Raw genomic sequence first — 24,794 nt, forward strand, 5'->3', positions numbered from 1 at the left:
AATGAGTGCCTGAAAGACCAACCTCCTCCCACTAGACAAGACAGCATTTTAAACAACTCAGAGAAATTTATTAGGTTGTATCTTTTATAAGCAACCTATTTACCAAAATTTTCTATAAAAGGATAGATTTTAATAGATCTCAGTAAGTGAAATATGGGTTTGACCATTAGAATAACAAATTTAGGATATTAGAACGGATTCAGCCACAGTTTCCTTGAGAAATTATAAAGGTGCATGCTTCTCCTGAAGAATACATATATTGTTTCTTTGCACCTTCAAGCCTGATGATAATTATTTAGAATCAAACTTGCCCCACGTTTATGGGATTCTCCCTAATTCTTGTCTTATGATTCCACATGGCATGATAGATTTGATGGATTGATTGCATTAAATTGAAAAAGACCTCTTGGAAAAGAAGTTTTATTTTCAGAAATATTTTAATTCTATTCTAAGTGTTTGATCTCAATTCTTAGACTTTTTTTTAAAGGGTAATTCTCTGAGCCATGGAATCAGAGACTACTTCTTTACTAGCTATTCCTCCAAACTCCCTGTTAGCTTTCTACTCAATGAATTTACATAAGTGGGAAACAAGCACGCATGAATCACAACTGCCCACCTACAAGCCAGTACAGTAACTACGTTTAATAACAACTGCTCTACTACTAACATGTAAGATAACTATGCTTTACCTTACTGAGAAACATTGGAAACAACGTGAGATTTTGCAAAACCATTGATTACAGACAGATAACTGCCTATAAGCCTTGCCTATGTTTACGCTTAGCAAACACCTTTAATTATAAATGGTACTTCAAAGTATGTGTTGTATTAACATTTTGAGAATTAAGAGTAAGTATAAAACTCCTTTTAACAGAGTAAATTGCAATATTAAACAGTGTAACTTAGTGTATCATATGTCCTAGCAGCTTTTAGTTTCATGTTTACGTAACGTGATAAACCCCGTAGGATGAACAAAGTGTAAGTTCTCTGGACCACAAAGATAGGCAAATAACCGTCTTCTCTATGTTAAGAGGTTGGTTTGACCATGCAGGTCCAGGAGGGCCCTGAGGCAGCAGTCCAATCTATCACTAATCACTGTTGGAGAGAACGGCTCAGCATCCTCACATGGCCAAAACCTAAACCATTACCCTTGGCAGCACTGATTACCATTCAGATAGAAAATACTAATAACTCCACTCAACAGGATAATTAACTAGGTTATCTGCACCCATCAGGATGTAATGCTGCTCTAAAACAGATCTTTTACAAGAGCAATACTAAGACAAAAGCTCCTTCTTTCATGCTCTATGGCATGGAGCTCTGGACCTCAGCCAAGCACTCATTCAGGCATTTGAAGATCCAAAGTCGCTTCTTGAGGTCAATTTACATCCTTCCGATAGAGAACCCTACGAAATGAAAAGTAGGATGGCATTCGAGTGGATAAGAGAACAGCCTGGATCTTTAAACCAAAAAATAAATTCACTTTTGCCACCAGTATCTCTGTTATCTAAAACATATGGTGTTCATTACATTCAAAGGCACAATCCAGGTGCTTGCCAAAGATCACAGTCTCAGTGTGCTGTTAGTGTCTAGAGCAACATAATCATCCATCCTTTGTCATTCTCAAAGCGTGGCCTCTCATATGGAAATATCACTTTACCTCAATGAAGAAAAATGCTTTTAAGGATAATTTTAATATAGCTTTGGCCTTTACTGAGGGTTTATATAAGAAATTGTTATCTGGAGAAAATTTCTTCATATTCTATAAAATTCATCACTGAAGATCATTTTCAATATTTCCCACGTAAGGATTCAGGTAGTCAGTATTTTCTTTAAAGTGGTAGTAAAGAAGAGGAAGCTCAGAATGAATTTAGAAATGCTCAAATATGAAACTCTTAATCATTTGTCCTTACGTTAATAATCTTCCTATGTCAGGAGCCACCCCAAATCCGTTCTAAATGTAGGTCTGGTAAAAACAAGCAGATCAGTTACACTTGAACTTCAGATCATTTCTAACTATATAAAAATATGGCACAATACAGCTACCTTTGCACACTGTCAGTTTGTCTTCTAGCATAGTCTGTCAGGAAGCAGGACAAGATAGCTTAACTTCTCATTCATTTAATTAATATTTACTGAATACCTATGAACAATGGACTCTAATGAGTACTGCGATATTAAGGTTACATGCCTAGCCTTGGAGGACTCAAATTCTCTGGCTGCCCAGATATTTCTCAACTCTGCATTTCCTCTCCAATAAAAACAGGGCCACCGGGTCAAGGAGATCTGGTTCAAACACAGCTCTTACTTGCTGCATGATTTCGGGCAGATTAATTAAGCACCTCTTCATCTACAAAAATAGGGAAAATATCATTTACCTTATGGTTGTCACAAAGACTAAACGAGATAATCTATGAAAAAAATTACCAAGCATAATACTTGGTATGTCTTAGTACTCTAAATAGTAGTTTCCTCTTTCCTTTCTTCCCTCCTAAGAAAAACCGGCCTTAGCTGGGTAGTCTCATTACTCTTCCTGCTAGGCTATAAACTCCATGAAGGTAAGCACCTGACCCTTAAAAGGTATTTAGTAAATCATTAACACATGAATAAATTAATGAAGGAGTAATGAATAACCAAGGATCTGTTTTAGATTCTTTGTCCTAGGATTACTTTGAATTAAAACCAGAAAACTCATCCACTGGAGTCTACCCTTAGAGTTTTCCGCCCACTTCTATGTGCCTCTGTAGATACTTGAACTGAATGAGAAGCTCCCCCAGGGAAGCCTTTATTCCTACGTATTATTCCTATGATTTATTTTAAGCCAGTTATTAAAGCCATTTGAACTTTGTGCTACCAAGTATGCAAATTGAATCAAACTGCTATGCCTTAATTAAAAGAAAATGAGTTTTAGTTAATGACAGCATAAACCAATAAAAAACATTTACTTTACACCTTTAAGTGATGCAAATTGAATATTAAACATATAAACAAATTTATTCTTGACTTTAAGATCTGTTTATACTCAGGAGCTCCAAAATATAAACCAACTCTCAAGAATAGGGTTTCTATTTCTGTTTCATTCTTATTTTTCCCTTGCAATAAATTTGGATGCGTTCACTTTTTTGGCAATACCCTCACACTGTCAATTAAAATATTTTTTTCAGGAAAAAGTGTTAATTTAAAAACAAGCAATAATTTATCCAAGCTGGAACGATACAGCATGTTATCTATAAAAATAAAAGTTTTCTCTGTCTTTGCTTAAGCTTTTCCAATTTCGCCTTCTTTCAGATAAATAGAAAAAATCTTCTCAGTGTTTTTAGAAAGAAAACTGTAATTGTTGACATAATCACTTGAATCTCTGGGTAGAATGAGTGAATATAAGACAGTCTCACATGTGACATATTAAACCCAACTAGAAAACTGTACGATGAAGAACTTTCTAAGGCAATGATTAGGACAGTAAATCATTATGGCTTTCCTGATTTTATAGTTGCTTCTAATTCTAATATGGGAAGCACTAACATTTGGAGGTTACTAATAAATTTTTATTTTATTTTATTTATTTTTTATTTTTTTTGTGTGTGTGTGAGGAAGATCAGCCCTGAGCTAACATCTGCCAATCCTCCTCTTTTTTTGCTGAGGAAGACTGGCCCTGGGCTAACATCCATGCCCATCTTCCTCTGCTTTATATGGGACGCCGCCACAGCATGGCCTGACAAGCGGTGCATTGGTGCACGCCCGGGATGCGAACCGCCAAACCCCGGGCCATGGCAGCGGAGCATGCGCACTTAACCGCTTGTGCCACCGGGCTGGCCCCTAAATCTTTATTTTTTTTAAAAGGAAAATATGGCAGTACCCAAAAAGAGAAATGCAACAAATATGTTTCAAGACTTCTCACATTAGGAATAGTATAATAAACAGAAATTTGAGACCATGGCTATGATTTTTAAAAGTATTATTTTTAAAGTGTATTTTTAAAGGTATAGCCCAAGATTATCAATAACAGTTCTAAAATGATATTTTACATAAAAGCCTGCCAATTAATTGGATAAACTCTTACAAAAAACAAAAATACAATTTTAAATAAACCAAAAAAACTTTAAAGTTCAGTATCTTGGCAATCACTCAAAGATAGCCCAATCCCTTTATCTCACAAGAAAGGAAGCCAAGGAATGTGCTCTTCTCTTCTACACAGTCTGATATCTCCTATTAGATTCCCTCTGCTTCCTCACAGGTCCCCACGGTCCACGGAACACATTCATGTCACCCGGTCGTGGTCTGAGGCTGCCAAATGCCTTCTGTCACCTTGTCTGTTACCCTGACAGGCCATTTTATGCTTAGTCCTTTTAAATAAATGATTCCAGAGTTTCTCAGACTATCACTGGTCATGAAAGCAAAGAATCGCTGCGGTATGTAGGGAGGATTGGGGCAGCAATGTTGTAATTATCAGACAGACCAACCCAAGAATCAACAGGGGACATGGACGCTACTCAGGTCTAGTATCACTGAAGTCTACTTTCCTGTCTTATATCATTAGATTTTGGAGGAATCCGGTTGTCATTCCCTCCCCCTTTCTTGAAGAGGGGTTAGGGTTAGGGTTAGGGGAGGGAACACACTATCCATTCTCTATCCCACAGAGAGCTGAGGACAAGCCCATAATTATTTAAAGTTGGGTAGCTGAATTGACTGTCAATAACAAGGCAGGACAAAAGCATTAAGAGAGAACGAACTCTTAAAAAGGAATATAACTTTTTTTTCCCACTGCCTTAGTTTTTCATACTCAGTTCTACTGGTAATACCAGAGCTACTACAGGTCATTCCAATCAAACAGCTACAGAAGCTGGAGCAAATCACCAGCTCATGGGCCTGTTTTCTCATCTTTAAAATGAGAGAGCTGAACACCTTGATCTCCGAGGTTCCTTTATATTGGAATACCATCTCCTTTATGCTCTAAACTCAATTATAAGGTAGATTAAACACAGACTCATCTCCTCGTCCTTTAAGGCAGTGATCTCCGAAATGGGGTATATATGGCAGTTAATGAGAGGGGTAGGACCAAAATATGAAAAATTTTAGTTTACATATGTTTTTAATACAAAGAGCTAGGAAAAAGACTCAGTTGTATTGATCTTTAATATTGAGACTGACACAGGTGTCCTCACTTGGTCTGTGGGAGAACAAGAGCTCCTCAAAGCAGAGAGGTCAGCAGGGAAACACTTTCTTCATCTGTTCTCAGCAGACAGCATATTACTTATGCCCAGTTATGGGGATTTACAGATATTATCCAACGCTTACCAGATAGACAAGAGGCTTACAAAGATTCTGCAAAGTAATCTCAGATTAAAAATAATACCAATAATGAAAACATAAGTGAATGACTAAAATGCACCAGGCCCAACACTCTTTCTTTTCTTAAAACAAGCTCTTTGTCAACCTCACTCTGAAGTGAAACGATGACGATGGCATTGGATTAGCTCTGACAAGATGTAGTATTCCCAAATCAAAATTATCAAGAAGTACTAGAAGTGTCCACTACCCTTAATTCTGAACCTTTTCCTTGGTGTACAATGGGTTTTGGGGTATTTGTTAAGAATGACAGTACTTATACAGAATTTTAAAAAATATTTCAAATATATATTGACAAAATTTTATACTGATAAGGGTATACAATCAACAAAGTTTGAAGTCTTTTTATGGGAAAGTGGATGCAGCTGCTGCTGGATGCATGTCCAGAATTTAGCTAAGCTACTCCACGGTACTACTGCCTCGGCATCCATTTTGTTTGGCCAAGTGGCCCTCGGGGGCCTTAAACTGACAACAAGCGCGTGTCCTAGATAACAGCCCGCAGAGTCACAGCAAATGTAAGTTCCTGATAGGACTCCACCAACAGCCCTTGTTACCAACAGTCTCCCCCACCTCCCAGGGCCTTCCCCTTATGTTAGAAAAGACCCCCGTGCTTACCAAAACCCAGCTCTCTTTGGTTTGAATTGATCGATTTGGCCTTATCCTAGGAACCCCAAAGCACCCCACCCATCCTAACAAAGGCATGTGCCCCAGGCCCTGTCTCTCTGTTTATCTATACTCTGCCTTGACCTCCTGTGTGGCTCCTGGAGGTACGCTGTGTACCTCCTCAGAGGTACCGCGAGTAATAAACTTCTCCATTTCAATTTCTCTACTGTCTTCTGTTGAACTGCAGCTCACCATCTGGCACTCTGTGCTCCACTTAACAAACGTTGATTTAACAAAGTCATAACAATGCACCATGGCACAGTGCAAAAGCATGAACATTGGTGCCACAAAGACCTGTCTTAGACTCACAGCCCAACACACAACTAGCTGTGTGGTCTGGATAAGCCTCTGAGGCTCCGACTGCTAATCTGTAAAGCTGTGAAAACAGCAATATCTGTCTCATAGGGTTATCGTGGGACTTGAACAAGAATACTTAGCACATGCAAGTTTCCATAAATATTAATTTCTTTTTTCTTACTCTTAATTTGCCAAAAAACAAAGACACATATTTGTGTAGTAAGGGAGGGCAAGTTAAGAATATAGGATGATACTATTTAAAATGGCATTATTTGTTTCTGCAAGGGTCCATCACAACAATCTGCCCCTCAACAGAATTTATCCATCTTAATAGAGATTTAAGAACTGAATTGACAACTTTTGTTTAACTTACCACATTAAAATCCAGATTTTCTTCAACCCACGATTTTGCCTCTTCAAATTCATCTTTCATTTCCATAACAAAAAGTGTATCCAGGGCATCCACTATTGTTGCTCCCTTGATATTACCTGAAAATATCAGAAAAATATTTATTCAATAAAATACTTTTGACAGATACATATATGCAAACTGATCATACCTTGGAAAGGGAGAGGGTAATACTGAATTTATGAATAAACAGTAATATTGAACACAGTCTAAAATTCCAGTGAAAGAAAATTTAAAAGTTGCACCAAAACCAAACTAACAATTGTCACAGGCTATAAACTGATACACTAATCTTTAATGTTTCTTCTGAGTTGTAGAGAATAAATCTCTCAGAAATTTCATTTGTGATTGCATTCTCTAGCAAGAAAAAAAACTGACCTGAAACAGAGGAGCAACACACATATTAATTTTAATGTAATTACATCACAGTGCACCTGTGCAAATAATTAGATCTAAAATCGTTTAGTGATAGCTCTAAGAAACCATTACTCTAAAGTGGAATTCCACCCCCTCTGACTGATCAGAAGCACTGACTGATCCTGACCTCCCCTCCCACTCAGCCCAGTCTTGATTCTGTGATTTATTTCCTTGGAACTCCCTTGATGTGAAGACTTCTCATTGCTCCTGCACTCACCACTTCTTATCTTCCGTTATAATTACTTGTATGCGTCTTTTTTAGTCTGTAAGCTTCCTTAGAATAGACAAGTCACGTCTTGTTCACCTCCACATTCCACAGTAAGAGACTTAGTAGGGTTTTAATGTTCAATAATAAATTTAAAAACCATCAGTGTATTAACAGAGAACCAAATAATCTCTTTGATTATGGCAAATTTACACATAACTGATTTCTAAATGGTACAAGCAACTTTCATAGAGATAAAAGCAAAAATAGAGTTAGATTTTAAAAAGTTACAGTAAACAACAAAAAAATAAAGGCTTCTGCGTCTGCGTGAAGCTTCTGAGTTTCCCTCTTCAATTCCTACCTCTTATCATCCATGTTAACTAGTCACCGTGTCCTGAAAACACTACTTTATAGAACCATCTGAAATCATTTCTACTCCACTACTCCAGGTTCAGGCTCTCTTCATCCCTAAACTGCGTCCCTGTGATACACCAACCAGCCTCTCTTCCACTCTCCCAGCTCTCCCTAACTGTTCTTGCAATGCCCTTCTCTCTACCTGAGATCCTACTGGTTCCTCAGAACTCCATATGAATATCTACTGAACCACCTAATGCTTTGATAATTCACTATTTTACACATATGTCTTCTGCACTAGGCCATGAGCTCTGCAAAGACTTGTGTTGTGTTTATTAACATGAGTGCTGAAAGGAGCGCCAAACGCATGGAAGGTCCTAAATAAAAGGAAAAGCCTAGTGTGGTGATTCGGAACATGGCTCTGGCCTTAGCCACACCTGGATTGAAGCCCCAGCTCAGCCAGTTAGCAAGTGGCTAACATTGCGCAAACTATTCTCTGAGCTTCGTCATTCTTATCTATAAAATTTGTATAATAACAAGGTTAAATGAATTGATGCCCAAATGGCACTTCACACACAGGAAGTGTCCCTGATACTGTTGTTTGTTATATGACTGGATACTATTTAACACCTTCAGTTAAAGTATAGAAAGTCACGTTTTCTATGGTGAATTCAGAAGTGTCAGAATAAGACTCCATCCTCTTCATCCTGTTACTTATAGACAAAATTGTGAGAATTGAGTGCAGTGGGAAGGGCACCGGGCAGCTCTGTGACCCAAGGAGTCCATCCAACCCTCCTGTTACTCAGCTTCCTCATCTCCACAATGGGAATGTTATTAACACCCACAGTACCGATCACAGAGGGATGCTGTGAGGACCAAATGCAATAAAGCATGCCAAAGTGGGTAAGTGGAAGTTCAAACAACTGGCCTAATCCATCCTCACTTTCTCTTAACAGGAGAACCCGAGAGCCAAGAGCCAAAGTCGAGAGTCTCCGAGACACAGGGAAGAGCCCCACGCTGACTGCCTTGGCCAGCTCATCAATAGAGGCACAGCTTTTACCTGACAGGAAGCAGTTAATGCAGCCAATCAAATGCTCCTCTGCTGGTATCACCCCAGGAGCTAAACATCATGATGCTGTACCCATCTCCATCAAATGAGAATCTCTGGAAGCGTGCCAGAGGCATCAGTATTTTTCAAGGTACGCAGGTAACATGCAGCTGGTGCTCCGTGTGAACGACACACTATGCACAGTCCTTGCAGACACTCCATCAGGTGTGCAAGTTTCCTAGCAACATGGTCGGGAGAGTCACACAAACTTCTTCACCACCCACAAGTTCAGTCAATTGAAGAGAAGTCACTGTCACTAAGGAACCAAAGCACATTCTACTCACCAAACAAACTGCTCGAATGGCCTTCTTTTGATAGAGGTTTCAGTTCATTTAATCCCCAGGCGTAACGCTTATAATTATTCCAAGCATGTTTCATCATCTGAGAAAAGAAATGAAAACAGGATTATAATTTGAATTTGAGATGTTTTTGCTACAAAATAGATCATACATTGAAGACCTAAAGGTTAAAACATTAAAACTCACTGTTTAGTTAAAAGGATGATGATTAATTAAAAGGGTGATGATGGTATGAATAAACTAGAACACACACAGACACAGAGCCCCTTTATGTTTACAAATGGAGATTTTTTTGAATCCATTTAATCCTATTTAATATATGTATCATTTTCAAAAGTCAGTTCCCAGCAACGGAAATTTAGCTTATTCTAAAAGGAAGAACCATTTTTAAGACTCTATATTTAAAATTCATATTTTTGCACAAGGTTCTCCATACTTTGTCAACCTTGTAGTATACAGACAAATATAGAAGGTTATCACTTTAAACACTTGGATGTATCTTGACCAAGTCTATACAGAGAAGTATTTTTAAATATCTACAGGAAATAAAAAATGAAACACTATGGTTATAAGTAGATTTTGGAAAACTTCAGCTTATTTTAATATAATTAATCTTTAATTGTATACATACATGTGTATACCTATATAACTGAAGACTGATCCTGTATATTCCCAATCTAGACTCCTTGGACTAGGAATGTTTTTAAGGTCAAACCTCTCTGGCGCAAATTAGTTGTATATATTTTTTTCTTTTATTAATTTTAACAAAATTAACTGATCTACATATAATGAAAATAATTTCTCTTGGCTTATGGACAAAGTTCTGATTTCTTGTGCTAGACATTGCCTCTAGTAGAAAGTGAATGATTTTCAAGGGGAGAAATTGTTCTAAGAGCCTGTCAAAATAGTTGCATAACTATTGTATAATAACTGTATAAATTTTTTTCAATAACTCAAAGAGTATATAAAATTATGTTTACATACATTTTTAAAAAAGGGTTGGGGACTCCTCACCTATCTAGAACTTATTGATGCCACTATTCCCAATCCCTTTGCAACAGTAATTAAAATAGTTCTAATCTGGCTCCATATTTTAAAATATCTTAAAAAGCACCAAATAGAGTTATAAATACTATATAAGGGCTGTTTATCACTAAAAATCTTCAGTGAGATCAATACAATTTTATTAATAAGAAAGTCTTCATATGGCCCTGAACACAATAATGAGCATCTTTCTTTAACTGATTTGTACATTATCTTCCTATATCACCATTATTGCTACTAAGAACAGCCACCAAGAATCTGTACTATCTGCTGGGAACTCTGCTAAATGCTCTACATTCATATGGTACTCAACTCTCATTACAACTCTCTGAAATATGTTGTATTGCCATCGTTTGGTAGATGAAGAATTGAAGCTTGGAAGTTAAAACACAAACAAGTTTACTCAAAGTCTTGACATTTCTCCACAGCTGAGGAGCCAAGGTTCATCCCCCAGTGTTGGCCTGACTCCAAGGCCCACAGCATTAACCAACACACTGCATCACCTTCCTTTAATGAGTCAGCAACAGAATCTTCCTTTGATGAATCAGATTGTTGATCTTCCAACAATCAATAGAATGTATATAGTGTTTTCAAGATTTTCTCCTTATAAATTAATTTTACTGGAAAATATAACAGATTTGAGAGTAAAATAACCTGATTTACAATCCCTATAATACCACCGATTAGTCATATAATCATGGATGAATCACAGTTTTTGTGAGACTCTCTCTCTTTAGCTGAAAAATTGGGGTCATGATTCCTCACAAGGTGTATGTAAGGATTACACGAGCATGGCCTGTGTGATTACACTGAGCGCACTGCTTGGCAGGCACATGGCAGGTAATCACATGTTTACTGAATTTTAAACCTATATTGAAACCAATTAAGCTCACATCACAGAGCTAGAAACCAATGAGCCTCTGAAAAGACTAGGTATATGAAATCCACAAAAATATCCTGAGATTACATTTGAGTTTGATTTGTTTTTCCCATTAAATGTACTACATTTGGTAAACTCTTCATTCCTATACATTTCCAAAGATACTTTATAAATTCAAAAGCTTCTGGAATACACCTGATACAAGAAAAGAAAAAAATGTTAGGATGCCTTGTTTCAGCTCCAAGTCTGAATGGAAACCAGTGCTATATACTATTAATGATTCAAAGATAGCATAAAACTCTCCCATAGAGGACTGTTGCTTTGTCAAAGATTATCATTCATACAATGTACCACTAGTATAGTTACCTCTTTAGTATATATTAACTTTTCTTGTCTTTTTTTCCCCAAGGGCAGGAAACTAACTGCTTAGCTCTACATTTCAAAAGTTGTGACACATTTCTCAAAAATGGGTTCCTCATCCCATGGGATTTCTGTGAGTTAAAGTTAGAAAAGAAAAAGAAAAGAACGTGGTCAAAATGCCCTGAATGGAGCATCAAGAGGGGCTTCTCTAGGAATCTCCGAAATGAAGAGGAACAGTCATATTGTGAACCGATTCCAGTGGTTGGTCACCTCTGGAAATGACTTACCACGTTAAAGCCAAACACAAGATATTTCGTGTGTGTGTGCATGTGTGTGTGTGCGTGTGTGTGTGTGTGTGTAGAATAACAGTGAGACTTAATTCACAAGTCCTATACAAAATCAACTCTGTAATTCAGATTTATGACTTATACAAATATCTGAAAACATCAAAATGCTACTAGCTTCTAACTTTACAGTATTAAGCCACTAGCCAGCTGAGGGACCATGGGGATGAAGGCATTTAATCTCTCTAGACTCTGTGTGCTTGTGAGCTGACAGGACAAGGTCACTTCTAAAATTCAACTACTAACAAAGAAGTCCATAGGTAGGATTAATCCCCCCTCACAGGCTCCTTAACTTTGTTTTGTAGTCTTTCATCAATTTAATTAGGGTTCTACAGCCTCGTGTCCCAAGTAAAAGGATTAAAATAGGCCTAAACTAGACGTTGATTAGGACTTCAAATGCAGTACTGAAACCTTCATGAAAAAAGATAAACTGAAAGCAAACCAAAGATTTATTTTTTTCCTGAATATTTATTTGCACTGGGGAAAGGTACAGCTAACACACACTGGTGAATGGAAACAAACAAGAAAGAATGAAACAAAATTTCATAATAGCAATCCCTTATTTTGACCCAGAGAAGCTGGAATTAAGGCATAAAATATCCAAAAATAGCACTACTTCTCTTTGACTCTATGCTTATAGAAGATTCTTCGATTAGCACTTTCTTCTCAATTGGCATCGGGGCTGAGTAATTAGGCAATGTCATTCACTGAGTGTCTGCTACAATATGAGTGATAAGATGCTAAAGGACTAGAAGGGAAGTGTATATGACTCCATCATGCTTGTAACCTAATAGATAATGTATGGAAGCTTAACATTCTCCCATCTTACATATTCATAAACATTTATAAATATAAAGAGAACAATAAGAAAATTAATTAAATGTTGCATACAACTTTATGGCTGTACCTAACAGTTTGTTTTCAATTTTATGTCCTGACCTAATCAAAGACAAGGAAAGCCACAAATAAAAAAAGATATGTTTGAATTTCCCCAGGAATGTGTAGATTTCATAACATTTTTGTTACTAGGAACTACTCTTAGAAAATATTTTTATCTGCTGATGCTTTAATCATACAATCTTAAGTTATTCATAATAGACACATTAAAAATCTTTTTGAAAAATCTCACCGTTTTTCCCAGACAGGTCTTAGGAATAGTTTGGGCTTTTGTTGCCCCCTTGAAAAAGCCTACAGGTTCAAGTACCACTTACAGGGCCCTCCTGTGGGGTCTTAAATAAATGTCCATAGTTTGTACAACGCGATCCGGGTCCCTGGCCCCAGCTGACCGATCCAGGGCCTGGTGCCTGACCCAAAGGCAGACAATTGAGGGCTGCTCATGAGCCTTGGAGACCAGGTGCCTAGGAGTGAAGCTCTCTCCAACGGACAAACTCAATCATCTACTCTACCTGGGGGAGTGTAGCTGGGAGATATCCACAGAGAATCTAGAGGCCCGAGTGATGGAGAAGCAGAGAAGTACAAATACACAAAGAGAAAAAAATCACAAAAAGGAGGCAAGAGGGAGCTGAAACCATGAGGGAGACAGAAGGCGAAGAGAGAAAAGAAAGAAGAGGCTGGGAGGTGGACATGGGTGCTGCGATTTGCATGGTGCCCCAGGGGAATTATGTTACGTCACACAGCTGCCGAAGAACTATAAACAGTGCTGTTGAATCCTGAACGTTGCTCTTCCCCTACTCCAGGAGGTGTGCCTCTTTGCCGGCCGAGACTCTTACTTCCCTGTGTGTCCTTATAGAAAACACCTTTTTAAAAAATATTTGTTATATTTAATTTATTATTTTTTAATTATTTTATTGAGGTCACATTGGTTTATAACATTGTGTAAATTTCAGGTGTATATCAATATATTTCATCTTCTCTATAGACTGCATCGTGTTTACCACCAAAAGTCTACCTTCCATCCATCACCATACATCTGTGCCCCTTTACCCCTTTTGCCCTCCTCCCACCCCTTTCCCCTCTGGTAACCACCAATCTGTTCTCCTCTCACTTACTGAAGAGGAATGCATGATGGAAGGTCACAAGTGTAGGCATCTGACAAAGTGGGTTTATATCTCAGCTCTGCCATCACTGATGTGACTCTAAGTGAGGCAATTAATCTCTCTGAGCCCACTTTCTGCACCCACAAAATGTAAATAATTAAAAGTACCAGCCTCATTGGTTACTATGATGATTAGATAAAATAATGCATGTAAAGAGCTTAATATATTGCCTGACATATAGTCAGTCCTTGATAAATTGTAGGCATTATAATTACTTTTATTAAAAACCTAAGCATGTCTCTGAGCTTTGCAATCTGAAATAGCTTCATACCTTTTCCTAGTAACATATACAAATAGGACGGGCAAATATACACAAATCAGGCAAACCTATATAGTACACAAACTCTTCAAAAATACATACATTTAAAAATATATACAACTATTTGGTATCCAAAAGGTAGAGGAAGAAAGGATGGAGACTCTTTCTACAAAGGCTCTTCTCCAGCTATAAGGCAGTACGGGTCGACTTGAGTTCTGAAGCTTCATATACTAGATTTCTTGAAATCTTGGTTGTGCCATGTAGACTTGGGTAGGGGGTTTGCTTCAGGGATTTGGGGGCTGATCTAGGAAAATGAGACGCCCACAAGAGACAGTAACACACAACAAGCTTTACTGGGTGGTGCCTGGACTGGGGTGCATGAGAGGGGAAGTCCCTCAGAGCAGGAGATTGTCCAGAGGTTTAAGGGGAGGGGCCAGCACCCAGAAGGGGAGGCGGGTAAGGGAACTCCCAGGAGAAAGGGGGCTTACATGTCTAAGTGATGTCACATAGAAGCATGGCGGGGAGTCTCCGGGTCACAGAACTCCAAAGGGCAATAGCAGTTTAGGGTCTTAAAACCACAAGGCCCTATCTTATCAATGGTCAGGAGATGCCATAAGTTTTCGCAGGGTATGTAAAGCAGGCAGGCTCTAAATGGCTAAAAATCTGCTTGTTTGGGCTATTTTAAAAATAACTGTAAGTGTGAAAATTTAAATTCGGTGCCAGTGGGCTTTTGAACTAACAAGGCTCAGCCTGAAGTGAAGAAATGAGCAACATAGGGACCAAAAGACAGAGGCCATCTCTGGCTCATTTGTGTAACAGCTTGTCATTTGGCACTAAAGGGAAGAAACTCTAGTCCAGTGACACGCACATTCCCCCCAAGCTAGAGGACACGAAGGGCTGGGTCTGGTTCAGGTGAGGTCTAGAGTGGGAGGTCAACCTACCTCACTGACTGTAAGAGCAGAAATTGATGGCCTTCTCTCTTGAAATTATACTTACCATTGATGCCTTGAAAAACACTGATTTGAAAAACCTGATGGTAGTTTCCATCCAACTTTGCCTGAAATTACTTGATTGTCCCATGAAAGTAACTTCTGGAACTTTCAGATAAAAGCTCAACACAAAGCATTTTTAGGATCACTGTACCAACCTTTTCCCCTTTAATCTTTGGTGGAACTGGGAAATGGAAGAAATGGAAAGAAGATAAAAAGTAACTTTAGGAAACCAAGTCACAGCTTCTCCAAACTCTCGCTTATCCGTTGCCAGAGAATTTCTAGATACGTGAACACAAGACAACAATCTAGCCACCCCTTCCCCTTATCTGATGCTGTCCCTCTACCTACATTTCCCTGTGGAAATGAAGACTGAGAGGACCAGAAGGAATACTGGCTAGGGAGGGACGGCTCACAGGGGGCATGGCAAGCAGGCTTCAGCTGGGCAAGACAGCGCCCTGCCGCCTAAGGGTCTGATCTCTCAAACCCTCATCTTTAAAAAACAATAATTGGGGTCGGCCCTGTGGCTTAGCTGTTAAGAGCGCGCGCTCTGCTACTGGCGGCCCGGGTTCGGATCCCAGGCGCGCACTGACGCACCGCTTCTCTGGCCATGCTGAGGCTGCGTCCCACATACAGCAACTAGAAGGATGTGCAACTGTGACATACAACTATCTACTGGGGCTTTGGGGGAAAAAAAAGGAGGAGGATTGGCAATAGATGTTACCTCAGAGCCCGTCTTCCTCAGCAGAAAGAGGAGCATTAGCATGGATGTTAGCTCAGGGCTGAACTCCCTCACAAAACAACAACTACAACAACAAAAAAACAATAATTGATTGTAACAAAAGTACCAGTGTGGTGCACAATGTTAACAGTGGGAGAAGATGGGGGTGTGCTCAGGCAGAGATATATGGGAACTTTCTATACTTCCCACTCATTTTGCTGAGAACCTAAAACTGCTCTAAAATAATAATGTCTATAATTAAAAAAAAAAAAGAATAGCATTATCTTCCTCACAGCATGGTCAAGAGATCAAATCTGATAATGCACCAGGCTGGTAGAAGACATCCAAGGAGTGTTGCTGGCCTTCATCTACACCACCTCCTCGCCGCCCTCCCAGGCTGCAGGAGTTAAACAGAGATAAGGGAGACAGCCCCAGGGAAAGAGGACACAGATACACTTGGGAGTCATCAGGGCAATTCAGGGAGAAGTGAATTAAGAGGACAGAAAAGGAAAGAGGCCAATGTCACCTAGAGGTGACAGGATGCAGAGCTTGGTATGACTCTGCATCTGCAGAGACTGCAGGCCCAGAGTCTACACAATTACAGCGTTTAGCGCCATCTCACTTACAGGCATCAAGATGCCACCTAAGACAGTCCTGGGAGTGATCCTGCTCTTGACACAGTTCTTCACTGAGCAAGGCCTGAGTCCAGTCACCTCCTACCTTGTCATCGCCCAGCACGGAGAAAAACCCTCCCAGCCATGATGGTTTCCAATTTTACCCCATATCAAATTAAAACACTCATTCATGCACCTTGCTCAATTTATCTCTTTCAAACACTGAAATATATTAGTTCTCTCTCCCTTTCCCCAAGGCTGCTAAGGTGTTCTATTTTCAAGATTCTTTTCTCTAGGTTACAATGACAATTACTATTTATTGAGTACCCATTGGTGGCAGGGAGTAAATTATAAATAAGGATAGAGAAGGGTGCCAGACTTAAAAAATAAAGAGATTTTTTTTTTTTTACTTATACTAAAAAAAACAGTATTTATGTTTATCTGACGTGCAAATTTAACAGAGTCCTGTATTTCATCCGGCAACCTCAGGATGGAGGGATAGGACAGTCAGTCCCTGGTTCTGTGTCCAGGCCCAGCTCCCTGCCTTGTGCTCTGCTCTGCCTTGGGCTTGAAAGAGGAGTTGAAAACTCAAGGGCCAGACAGAAACAGAATGGCCAGGTCTAGGGCACCTAGAAGTGACAGGCAATGTGGCAAAACAAGGCCCCGACGAAAGTCATTTTTAAAAAATACCATGGGGGCCGGCCCAGTGGCGCAAGCAGTTAAGTGCGTGCGCTCCGCTTCGGCGGCCGGGGGTTCGCAGGTTCGGATCCCGGGCGCGCACTGACGCATGGCTTGGTAAGCCATGTTGTGGCGGCGTCCTATATAAAGTAGAGGAAGATGGGCACGGATGTTAGCCCAGGGCCAGTCTTCTTCAAGACAAAAGGGGAGGATTGGCATCGGATGTTAGCTCAGGGCTAGTCCTCCTCACAAAAAAAAAAAAAAAAAAATACTATGAAAAAAGAATACTAAGCTTGCTTTCAAGGTTTTGAGCCAGGTTTTCCAGGGGTCTAGAAAAAAAAATAATATGCTAGCTAAGGGGAAAAAATATCTGAGCCACAGACAGCCCACAGCTCAGCAGGGTGCACCCCAGCCCCTGGTTGGTAGGCACGTGTCTAGACCTGATGGCTCTGTGCTGGGTCAGCGGGCATGTCACTTCCTGCAGCCTGCCTCTCACAGCCCAGCCGGCAGCGCCTGGCCCACTTCTGGCGCAGGCTGCCCCCAGTGCCTGTCCTGGCCTGTCCTGGCCCCCTCATCGCTGCTGTCTCTCTGCTAAGAATCTGCGAGGTCCTTGAGACCTGAAATGTATAAAGCATTATGCAGACACTCCTCAGCAATTCTCTTCTTGCTGGTTGAGTAGCAGTTTCACATTTTAAAGTTCTTAGAATTCTAAATACTCTGTTCTGCAAATGAAACCACAGGAGCTGTAAAGGAGGAAGTGACAATTCAGTCAAACATCTACCACAAGGCACTGTGAGGGGAACGTGATAATAATCTACCACACACTTAATCCTCATAACACCCCTCTGGGGTATTACGACCCCATTTTACAGATGAGGAAGCTGAGGCCCAGTACAGTGCAGAGGAGAAGCAAGGCTGAGAACTCCCCCATTCTGATTCTTTTCATGACACCACTTAACGAGAGCCCTGATTTTTTGCAGCTTGCAAACCTTAAGCTGCTCCATGCAGAGGGCAGCCCTCTCTGGGGCCCAAGGAGAGGCGGCCAGGCTTGGCACCAAAATGGCACACATCAAATCAGGTTTGTGAGCTGGTTCAAGGAAAGAACCTTGCAACACCACCTTTCCTTGCCTGCCTTGCATCCTTCAACTCTCATGATCTTCCTTACCCTCCCCTTCAGCTCTCTCTCCAGCTCTGTCCTCAACTCTGCTCCTCCTGGCCCTACATGCTACTTGGATAGAGAAAATGGCTCTAGTCTACTCCGACCCCGCCTGTCACTGGATTTATGGAGAACCATGGATCCCTCTCCTTCACACCAAGCTGCTGACTCTGCTGACACCTGCTCTCTTCAGCTGCTATTTCCTGAGTTCATCACCACCGCTGGGGCTAAGGTGGGCCAGTCTTTCTTTCCTCTTCTCCACCACTCTACTTCTTTTCTACTTTCTTGTCTCCATGTATGCAGCTTGCTACCAGGTACTCCAGGCTGCCTCCTAAGTGCTGAGTGAATATATATGTGTGTGCATATTTTCTTCATATTCAGATATCCTGAACTCTCCCACAGCCAGTTTTAGTATACTTTTTTTTTAAGACAGGAGATATATAAAGGAGTAATTATTTAATGCTATTGTGGGAACCCCAACGGGCCGCTGAACATTAATTCCCCAGTGAACTGAAAGAGTGGTTAGCAGCAGTAATCTCTTTAGAAAAAGAGTCAGAATGCCTGATAAAGCCAGTTTTAAAAAATGAGAATTCTAGTTAATCGTTACTTATAGAGGACAGATTCTCCAGCTTCTAAGAAGTATCTCATTCTCCTAAGAAAAAGTCAGTTTTTCTAGGTCTACCTCAGGGAACTGGATCATATGCCATATAATGGTTCTCTTTGTGACCAAATTGTGACATTATTTTATAAAACTTCTGTGCTGTTACCAAATGGAAGAGGGTACAGGGCCAAAAACCCCACAAAAAAACCCAAAATAAAAACACCCCTCAAAACTTGACTAAAATGTAAGTACATATCTCTAAAATATTCTAAGTGATAATAATTTAGCATCTCAAAAGTTAGAGGTTAGAAAAAGGCTTGTTCATAATGTTAATATCTAGAACATTCCTTTTTTGGACAGAAGCGCTATTGCTGAGAATGCTTTCTTTACATAGACAAGCTTTGCCTCAGCCGAGGGTCTATCTATCATTTGCAGTTACTTCCTCATCAAAAATATCTGTCTTGTGGTTAATGACTATGGTTGCTTTACACAGAAGTGGTCACTTGAGTTCAAAGGTTCAACCTCGGTTTTTGGTCTGTTTATTTGGTTGATGTTTAACTGACTTAAAACTGCATTCATTAGATCACACCTGCTGAGAACTCTGTGGTCAACAGGAGGCCAGCAAGTGCTCCCTTGCAGGCCTGATGCTAGTTGATCTTCCCTGCTCCATCCCCAGGCAGACGTCGTAGGGCTTTTCCAAACCTGAGAAGCATCAGTGGCTACAGATCTTTCCCAGCAATCAAGAGAAAATGGTATCCCTGACTGGGATATCATGAAGCTCTCTTTATTCTAAGGAGATCTAAAACATTATCCCATAGAAAGCAAATACTATCTTCATGGAGTGTCTCATTTCAAAAGGTGTTTTTTTAGTTTTAATATTTGTAATAAAAAAGCAAGCCCAAACATCTTTTAACTCATGCATGTCATCCTACCCCTTCAAATTTTCACTACATTTATCTTTTGGCAGTGGTGACACAATGATTTTACCTCTTTAAGGGATCTGTTTATAGATGTGTCAAGTTTATAAAGACTAATAACTTTTTATTCTTTAATATTCCTTTTACAAACTTTACAAACACTATGAAGTTAGAACATAATTAATGATAAATGAAAAAGAATTAGCTTGAATTTTATAAAAATGAGCAAAAGTCAGAGATATTTACCTTTTTAAATTATATTCTTTCATTCTCATTTTTTTTTTGAAGCAAACAAACTAGCCCTAGAGAGTCAAGCCCTGTTCTGCTTCAGTTATCAAGAGGGTTTCTTTTCTTTTTTTTCTTTAGTGTGTATGTTCTTTAAAAAGACTTTACTTTTTAGAGCTGTTTTAGGTTCACAGAGATATTGAGTGGAAAGTACAGAGATTTCCCATATGCCCCCTGCCTGAACACCGTACAACCTCCCCCACTATCGACATCATGTACCAGAGTGGGACATTTGTTACATCAATGAACCTACATTGACACATCATCATCATCTAAAGTCCACAGTTTACATTAGGGTTCACTCTTGTTGTTGTACATTCTGTGGGTTTTGACAAAAGTATAATGACTGGTATCACACAGAAGAGTTTCACTGCCCTGAACATTCTCTGTGCTCTGTTTCTGCCCCTACTAACCAATGATCTTTTTACCGTCTCCCTAGTTCTGCCCTCTCCAGAATGTCATATAGTTGGAATCATATAGTATGTAGCCTTTTCAGATTGGCTTCTTTCACTTAGTAAATATGCATTTAAGTTTCCTCCATGTCCGAATTTTCATGGCTCAAAAAAGAAATAGCTCATTTCTTTTTAGACTTAGTAATATTCCATTGTCTGGATGACCACAGTTTATTTATCCATTCACCTTCTGAAGGATATCTTGGTTGCTTCCAAGTTTTGGCAATTACAAATAAAGCTGTTATCAAAAGGAGAGTTGCAGGGCACAACTGTTTCCTTTCAAATTAAAACCAGAAATCACTATTCTCTTAACTAAAGGATTATGAATTGTAATTTTGTAAGTTATTACTATTTGAAGGTAGAATTCATAAAAAATATATTGGTTATAAAATGTCACATATTATAGGAAATTCTTTTTAAAACTTCTGATTGGGGCCTGCCTGGTGGAGCCAGAGGTTAAGTGTGTGTGCTCCGCTGCGGCAGCCCGGGGTTCGCCAGTTCGGATCCCGGGCGCACACCAACACACGGCTTGGCAGGCCATGCTGTGGCAGGCGTCCCATATAAAGTGGAGGAAGATGGGCACGGATATTAGCCCAGGGCCGGTCTTCCTCAGCAAAAAAAGAGGAGGATTGGCAGATGTTAGCACAAGGCTGATCTTCCTCACAAAAATAAATAAATAAATAAAACTTTGAAATCATTACCCTTAAAATTATCCATTATTAATAAATAGTTGGGATGCCCACTGTCATTCTAGAACCCAAGATTTTATAAGATTCTGAGTGTAATCCTTTTGTATACTGCAGGTAACAGTTTTAGACATTATTATCTGGGCATAGCAATAATAAAAATGTATAAGAAGGTGGTATTTTAAAAATTACTTGTGAAATGTAATATTTATGTATACTAAATACCAGAAATGCTGGTTCCCAAGTATAATCTTAGAGTAACAACTAATGATTCTACAAGAGACTTCATTGGTTTGTCACAAAAAGGTACCTTCTTATCATCCTTAATAATAGAAGGAGGCAGCATTTATTGAACACTTAGGTGTCAGAAAATATATAAAGCATTCACATACTCTCTCAGTCCTTCACAACAACCCTGCCAGACATTAGTCGTCCCACTGACATTCCCATTGCACAGATGAAGAAATCAAGAGGTTATGTAATTTCCCAGGGTCAGACCTCTAGCAAGTGGTGGAGGTTGGCTCTGAATTCAGGCTGACACATTGTCTTGTCCACTGTCCTGAGCTAAACTTGTGACCATGCAATCCGGGGAAACCGCCTTCCAAATAAGATGCTCAACAAACTGTTGACTCATGTGTTACTGATATACATCTTGGTATGTGTTCTATAACCTATTTAATTATGCTGGGGAAATTTAATAGTGAGACTTTCAGAAACACGACATGCAAAACCACCTTCCAATCTTTCTTTTTTTGAAAACTTTGCTGATACAGGGGAGAAACATTAAATATATTAATAGATTAAGACATTGAGGGGCCAGCCCAGCAGCGTAGCAGTTAAGTTCGTGCGTACTGCTTCGGCGGCCTGGGGTTTGCCGGTTCGGATCCTGGGTGTAGAACTACTCACCGCTCATCAAACCATGCCGAGGCAGCATCCCATATAGAAGAGCTATAACTCTACAACTATGATACACAACGATGTACTGGGGCTTTGGGGAGAAAAAAGAGGATGATTGGCAACAGATGTTAGCTCAAGGTCAGTCTTCCTCAAAAAAAAAAAAAAGACATTGAAATGAAAATGAGAATATCTCTTGCTTCTAGTGTCCTGTAAGATAAAGATATCTCACGTATGTTAAAAAAAGAATTTGCTTTACATAAATTTTAACATCTGAAAGTTCCTTCCTTTGGAAGATATTAGTTCATCTCTGTCTGGGCCTCCTATAGTGTTAGCTCAGAATCTTTATTCTTGGTTTCACAGTAAATGATATTTCATCACCAACAGAACACAGTGACAATTTTGTTTTGTGGCTATTAAAAAAAGATATATTGCTCAATATGAGTTTAAATGTCAATAGCACTCTATAAATTGCCCCTAAATTGGCAACATCAGATTTTTTGCTAAACACCTGCCAAAAAAAAAAAAAGTAAAGAGATACTGATTATTTTTCAGTGCTCTTTCTACTATAGCGTCACTCAGACTTCTACTATGTTACTAAGGTTATTACTGAAGATGGGAAACAATTATCTTGAACTATATATGGTACCATTTTAAGGCAAGCATTAGCATCTAATACGCTTGTATCATTACCACTCTGTAAACTAATATCTTCTATGGATTGAAGATCATCTGAGATGTTTTATAAGTGATGGTAAGTATTTCCTGGGCCTGAAAATGTATTACTTTAACCATTCTGTTAGAGCTTTCAAATCTGATACAGCCTCATTTTTTTTTTAAATGGTGGAAAAAGATAATCATCATTCATTCTTCTGTTGCTGGATGGCAAGTGCCCAGCATTAAATATATGCCAAATTCAGTGACCTCTTAAAGTAGACTGCATTACTTAGTATTAGCTTTGGGTACAATGACTTCCAATTTTGGTCAGCTATTTTATGGCTTTTATAAAACCAGGTAAAAACCTTCATAAGAAGAAAAAAAAAGATGCCAATTTTATCAGCAGGGGTCAAATTATTTTACTATTCAAAAAGACTATACAAAGCTGCAAAACAATAATAAAAATGGAAAAAAAATATAAGTATATATTCTAACTATTGCAGATACTATAGACTGATTCACCCCACACCCAAATTCTCCTTCTCCCTTGCTTGTCCCTGGAACAGAAGCTGTAAAAGGCAAATGCGTGCTTTCCTAGCCTCTCTATAGCTAGAGGTGGCTACGGGACAAAGTCCCAGCCAATGAGACACCTGCCAAGGTAGGCCGGTGGCCTCGCTTTCCCTCTTCTTTCTGCCTTGAATGAAGGTGTGACGCCAAGTGGATGTGCTGTCACAGTGGCCATTCTGCTACCACAGATGAGTGTAAACCCAGGAGAACTGCAGAGGCATCATCCTGGTGGAAGGGACAGAGACAGCCTGCCCCCACTTATGTTTTAAGTTCAAACTAAGGTTATTTTGTTACTTAGCTCATTGACTACCAACCACTAATGAATCTAACATTTGAGTAGCTATCCTTTGGTTATGTTTTTAAAACTTGACTGATCAGATCAAAGTTGGAGTTATACCCCTCATCTGGGTAAACAGGAAGTTTTTCTCTGCATTATTTCTTTTTGTAATATTGTTTGAGAGCTGAAACTACTCTAAAGGTTTGATCAGAAGTTATATAATAATAAATAATATGATTTATCAAAGGAATTATGGTAGCAGAGTCCTCTGTTCAAGCTTTAAATGACTGATGTGTGGCAGGGGGTGGGGAGTGGGGCACAAATGCTTGAAAAAGGAAGAGCTATGTAGTCAGGGTTCCTGGATTCACCCAGAAAACAGCAACTTCATGGAACAATTTGAGTTGTTTTCCTCTATCTTGCTTGAAAAAAAGTAAAATATTTGTTCAAAATGGGATAAATTATTCAAGTAAATATTGTTATCAAAGAATACGACTAAGTTATATTTTTCAGTGAAAATCTCAAATATTAGTTGAGGTACCTTCTATAATATAATATATCCACAGTGTTGGTAAAAACTGAATTACCCTAATACTTGCATCCCATTCTTGTTAACTATATTAAATAGCTTACGCTATCTGAAAAGGGCTCTGGTTTAAAAAAAATATAAAATAGTATCTTTTGTGTGTGTGTGAGGAAGATCAGCCCTGAGCTAACATCCATGCCAACCCTCCTCTTTTTTTTTTGCTGAGGAAGACTGGCTCTGGGCTAACATCCGTGCCCATCTTCCTCTACTTTATATGGGACGCCTCCACAGCATGGCCTGATAAGTGGGGCATCGGTGCGTGCCCGGGATCTGAACCCAGGCCGCCAGCAGCGGAGTGCGCGCACTTAATCGCTACGCCACGGGGCCGGCCCTAAAATAGTATTTTTACTAAATACTATGCTCCTAGTTAGTAAAACTAACAACACTAGTTGAAATGTTTAATTTTTATCTACTTTTATGGAACGTCATAGCTGAGTTACAATTTCTCTTTCTTGAATGTAAAATTTCTCTCTTTCAAATATGTACATATATTTATATGTGAAAGAATACAACTTTTTCCTCTATGTTTCATTATAACTACACCAAATCTTGTTTAAAATAGGTCAGTATACTTGTAATCTTCAACTATCCATTTCCATATAAACTGACTCTCTTATACTATGTATTTTCTTCTCATTGTTTGAATAATATTAGAATTCATATCCTTCATTTCTG

At 39.2% G+C, this 24,794-nt stretch overlaps 1 protein-coding gene across 1 annotated transcript in view; it reads right to left on the bottom strand.

Annotated features, from left to right (window-relative positions):
* The window catches only part of MAN1A1 (mannosidase alpha class 1A member 1), a 153,596-nt gene that overhangs the window by 105,273 nt on the left and 23,529 nt on the right, over positions 1-24,794 (bottom strand). Inside the window, exons 3-4 of the mRNA XM_004422269.3 lie at positions 9,084-9,180; positions 6,680-6,795 (exon numbers count right to left, since the gene is read on the bottom strand). Of these exons, the coding sequence (XP_004422326.1) occupies positions 6,680-6,795; positions 9,084-9,180 (213 nt within the window). The remainder of the gene's footprint in view (positions 1-6,679; positions 6,796-9,083; positions 9,181-24,794) is intronic.

Source organism: Ceratotherium simum, chromosome 19, assembly GCF_057802395.1.
Source record: "Ceratotherium simum simum isolate JZ-2026a chromosome 19, ASM5780239v1, whole genome shotgun sequence".
In the NCBI taxonomy this organism is placed as follows: Eukaryota; Metazoa; Chordata; class Mammalia; order Perissodactyla; family Rhinocerotidae; genus Ceratotherium; species Ceratotherium simum.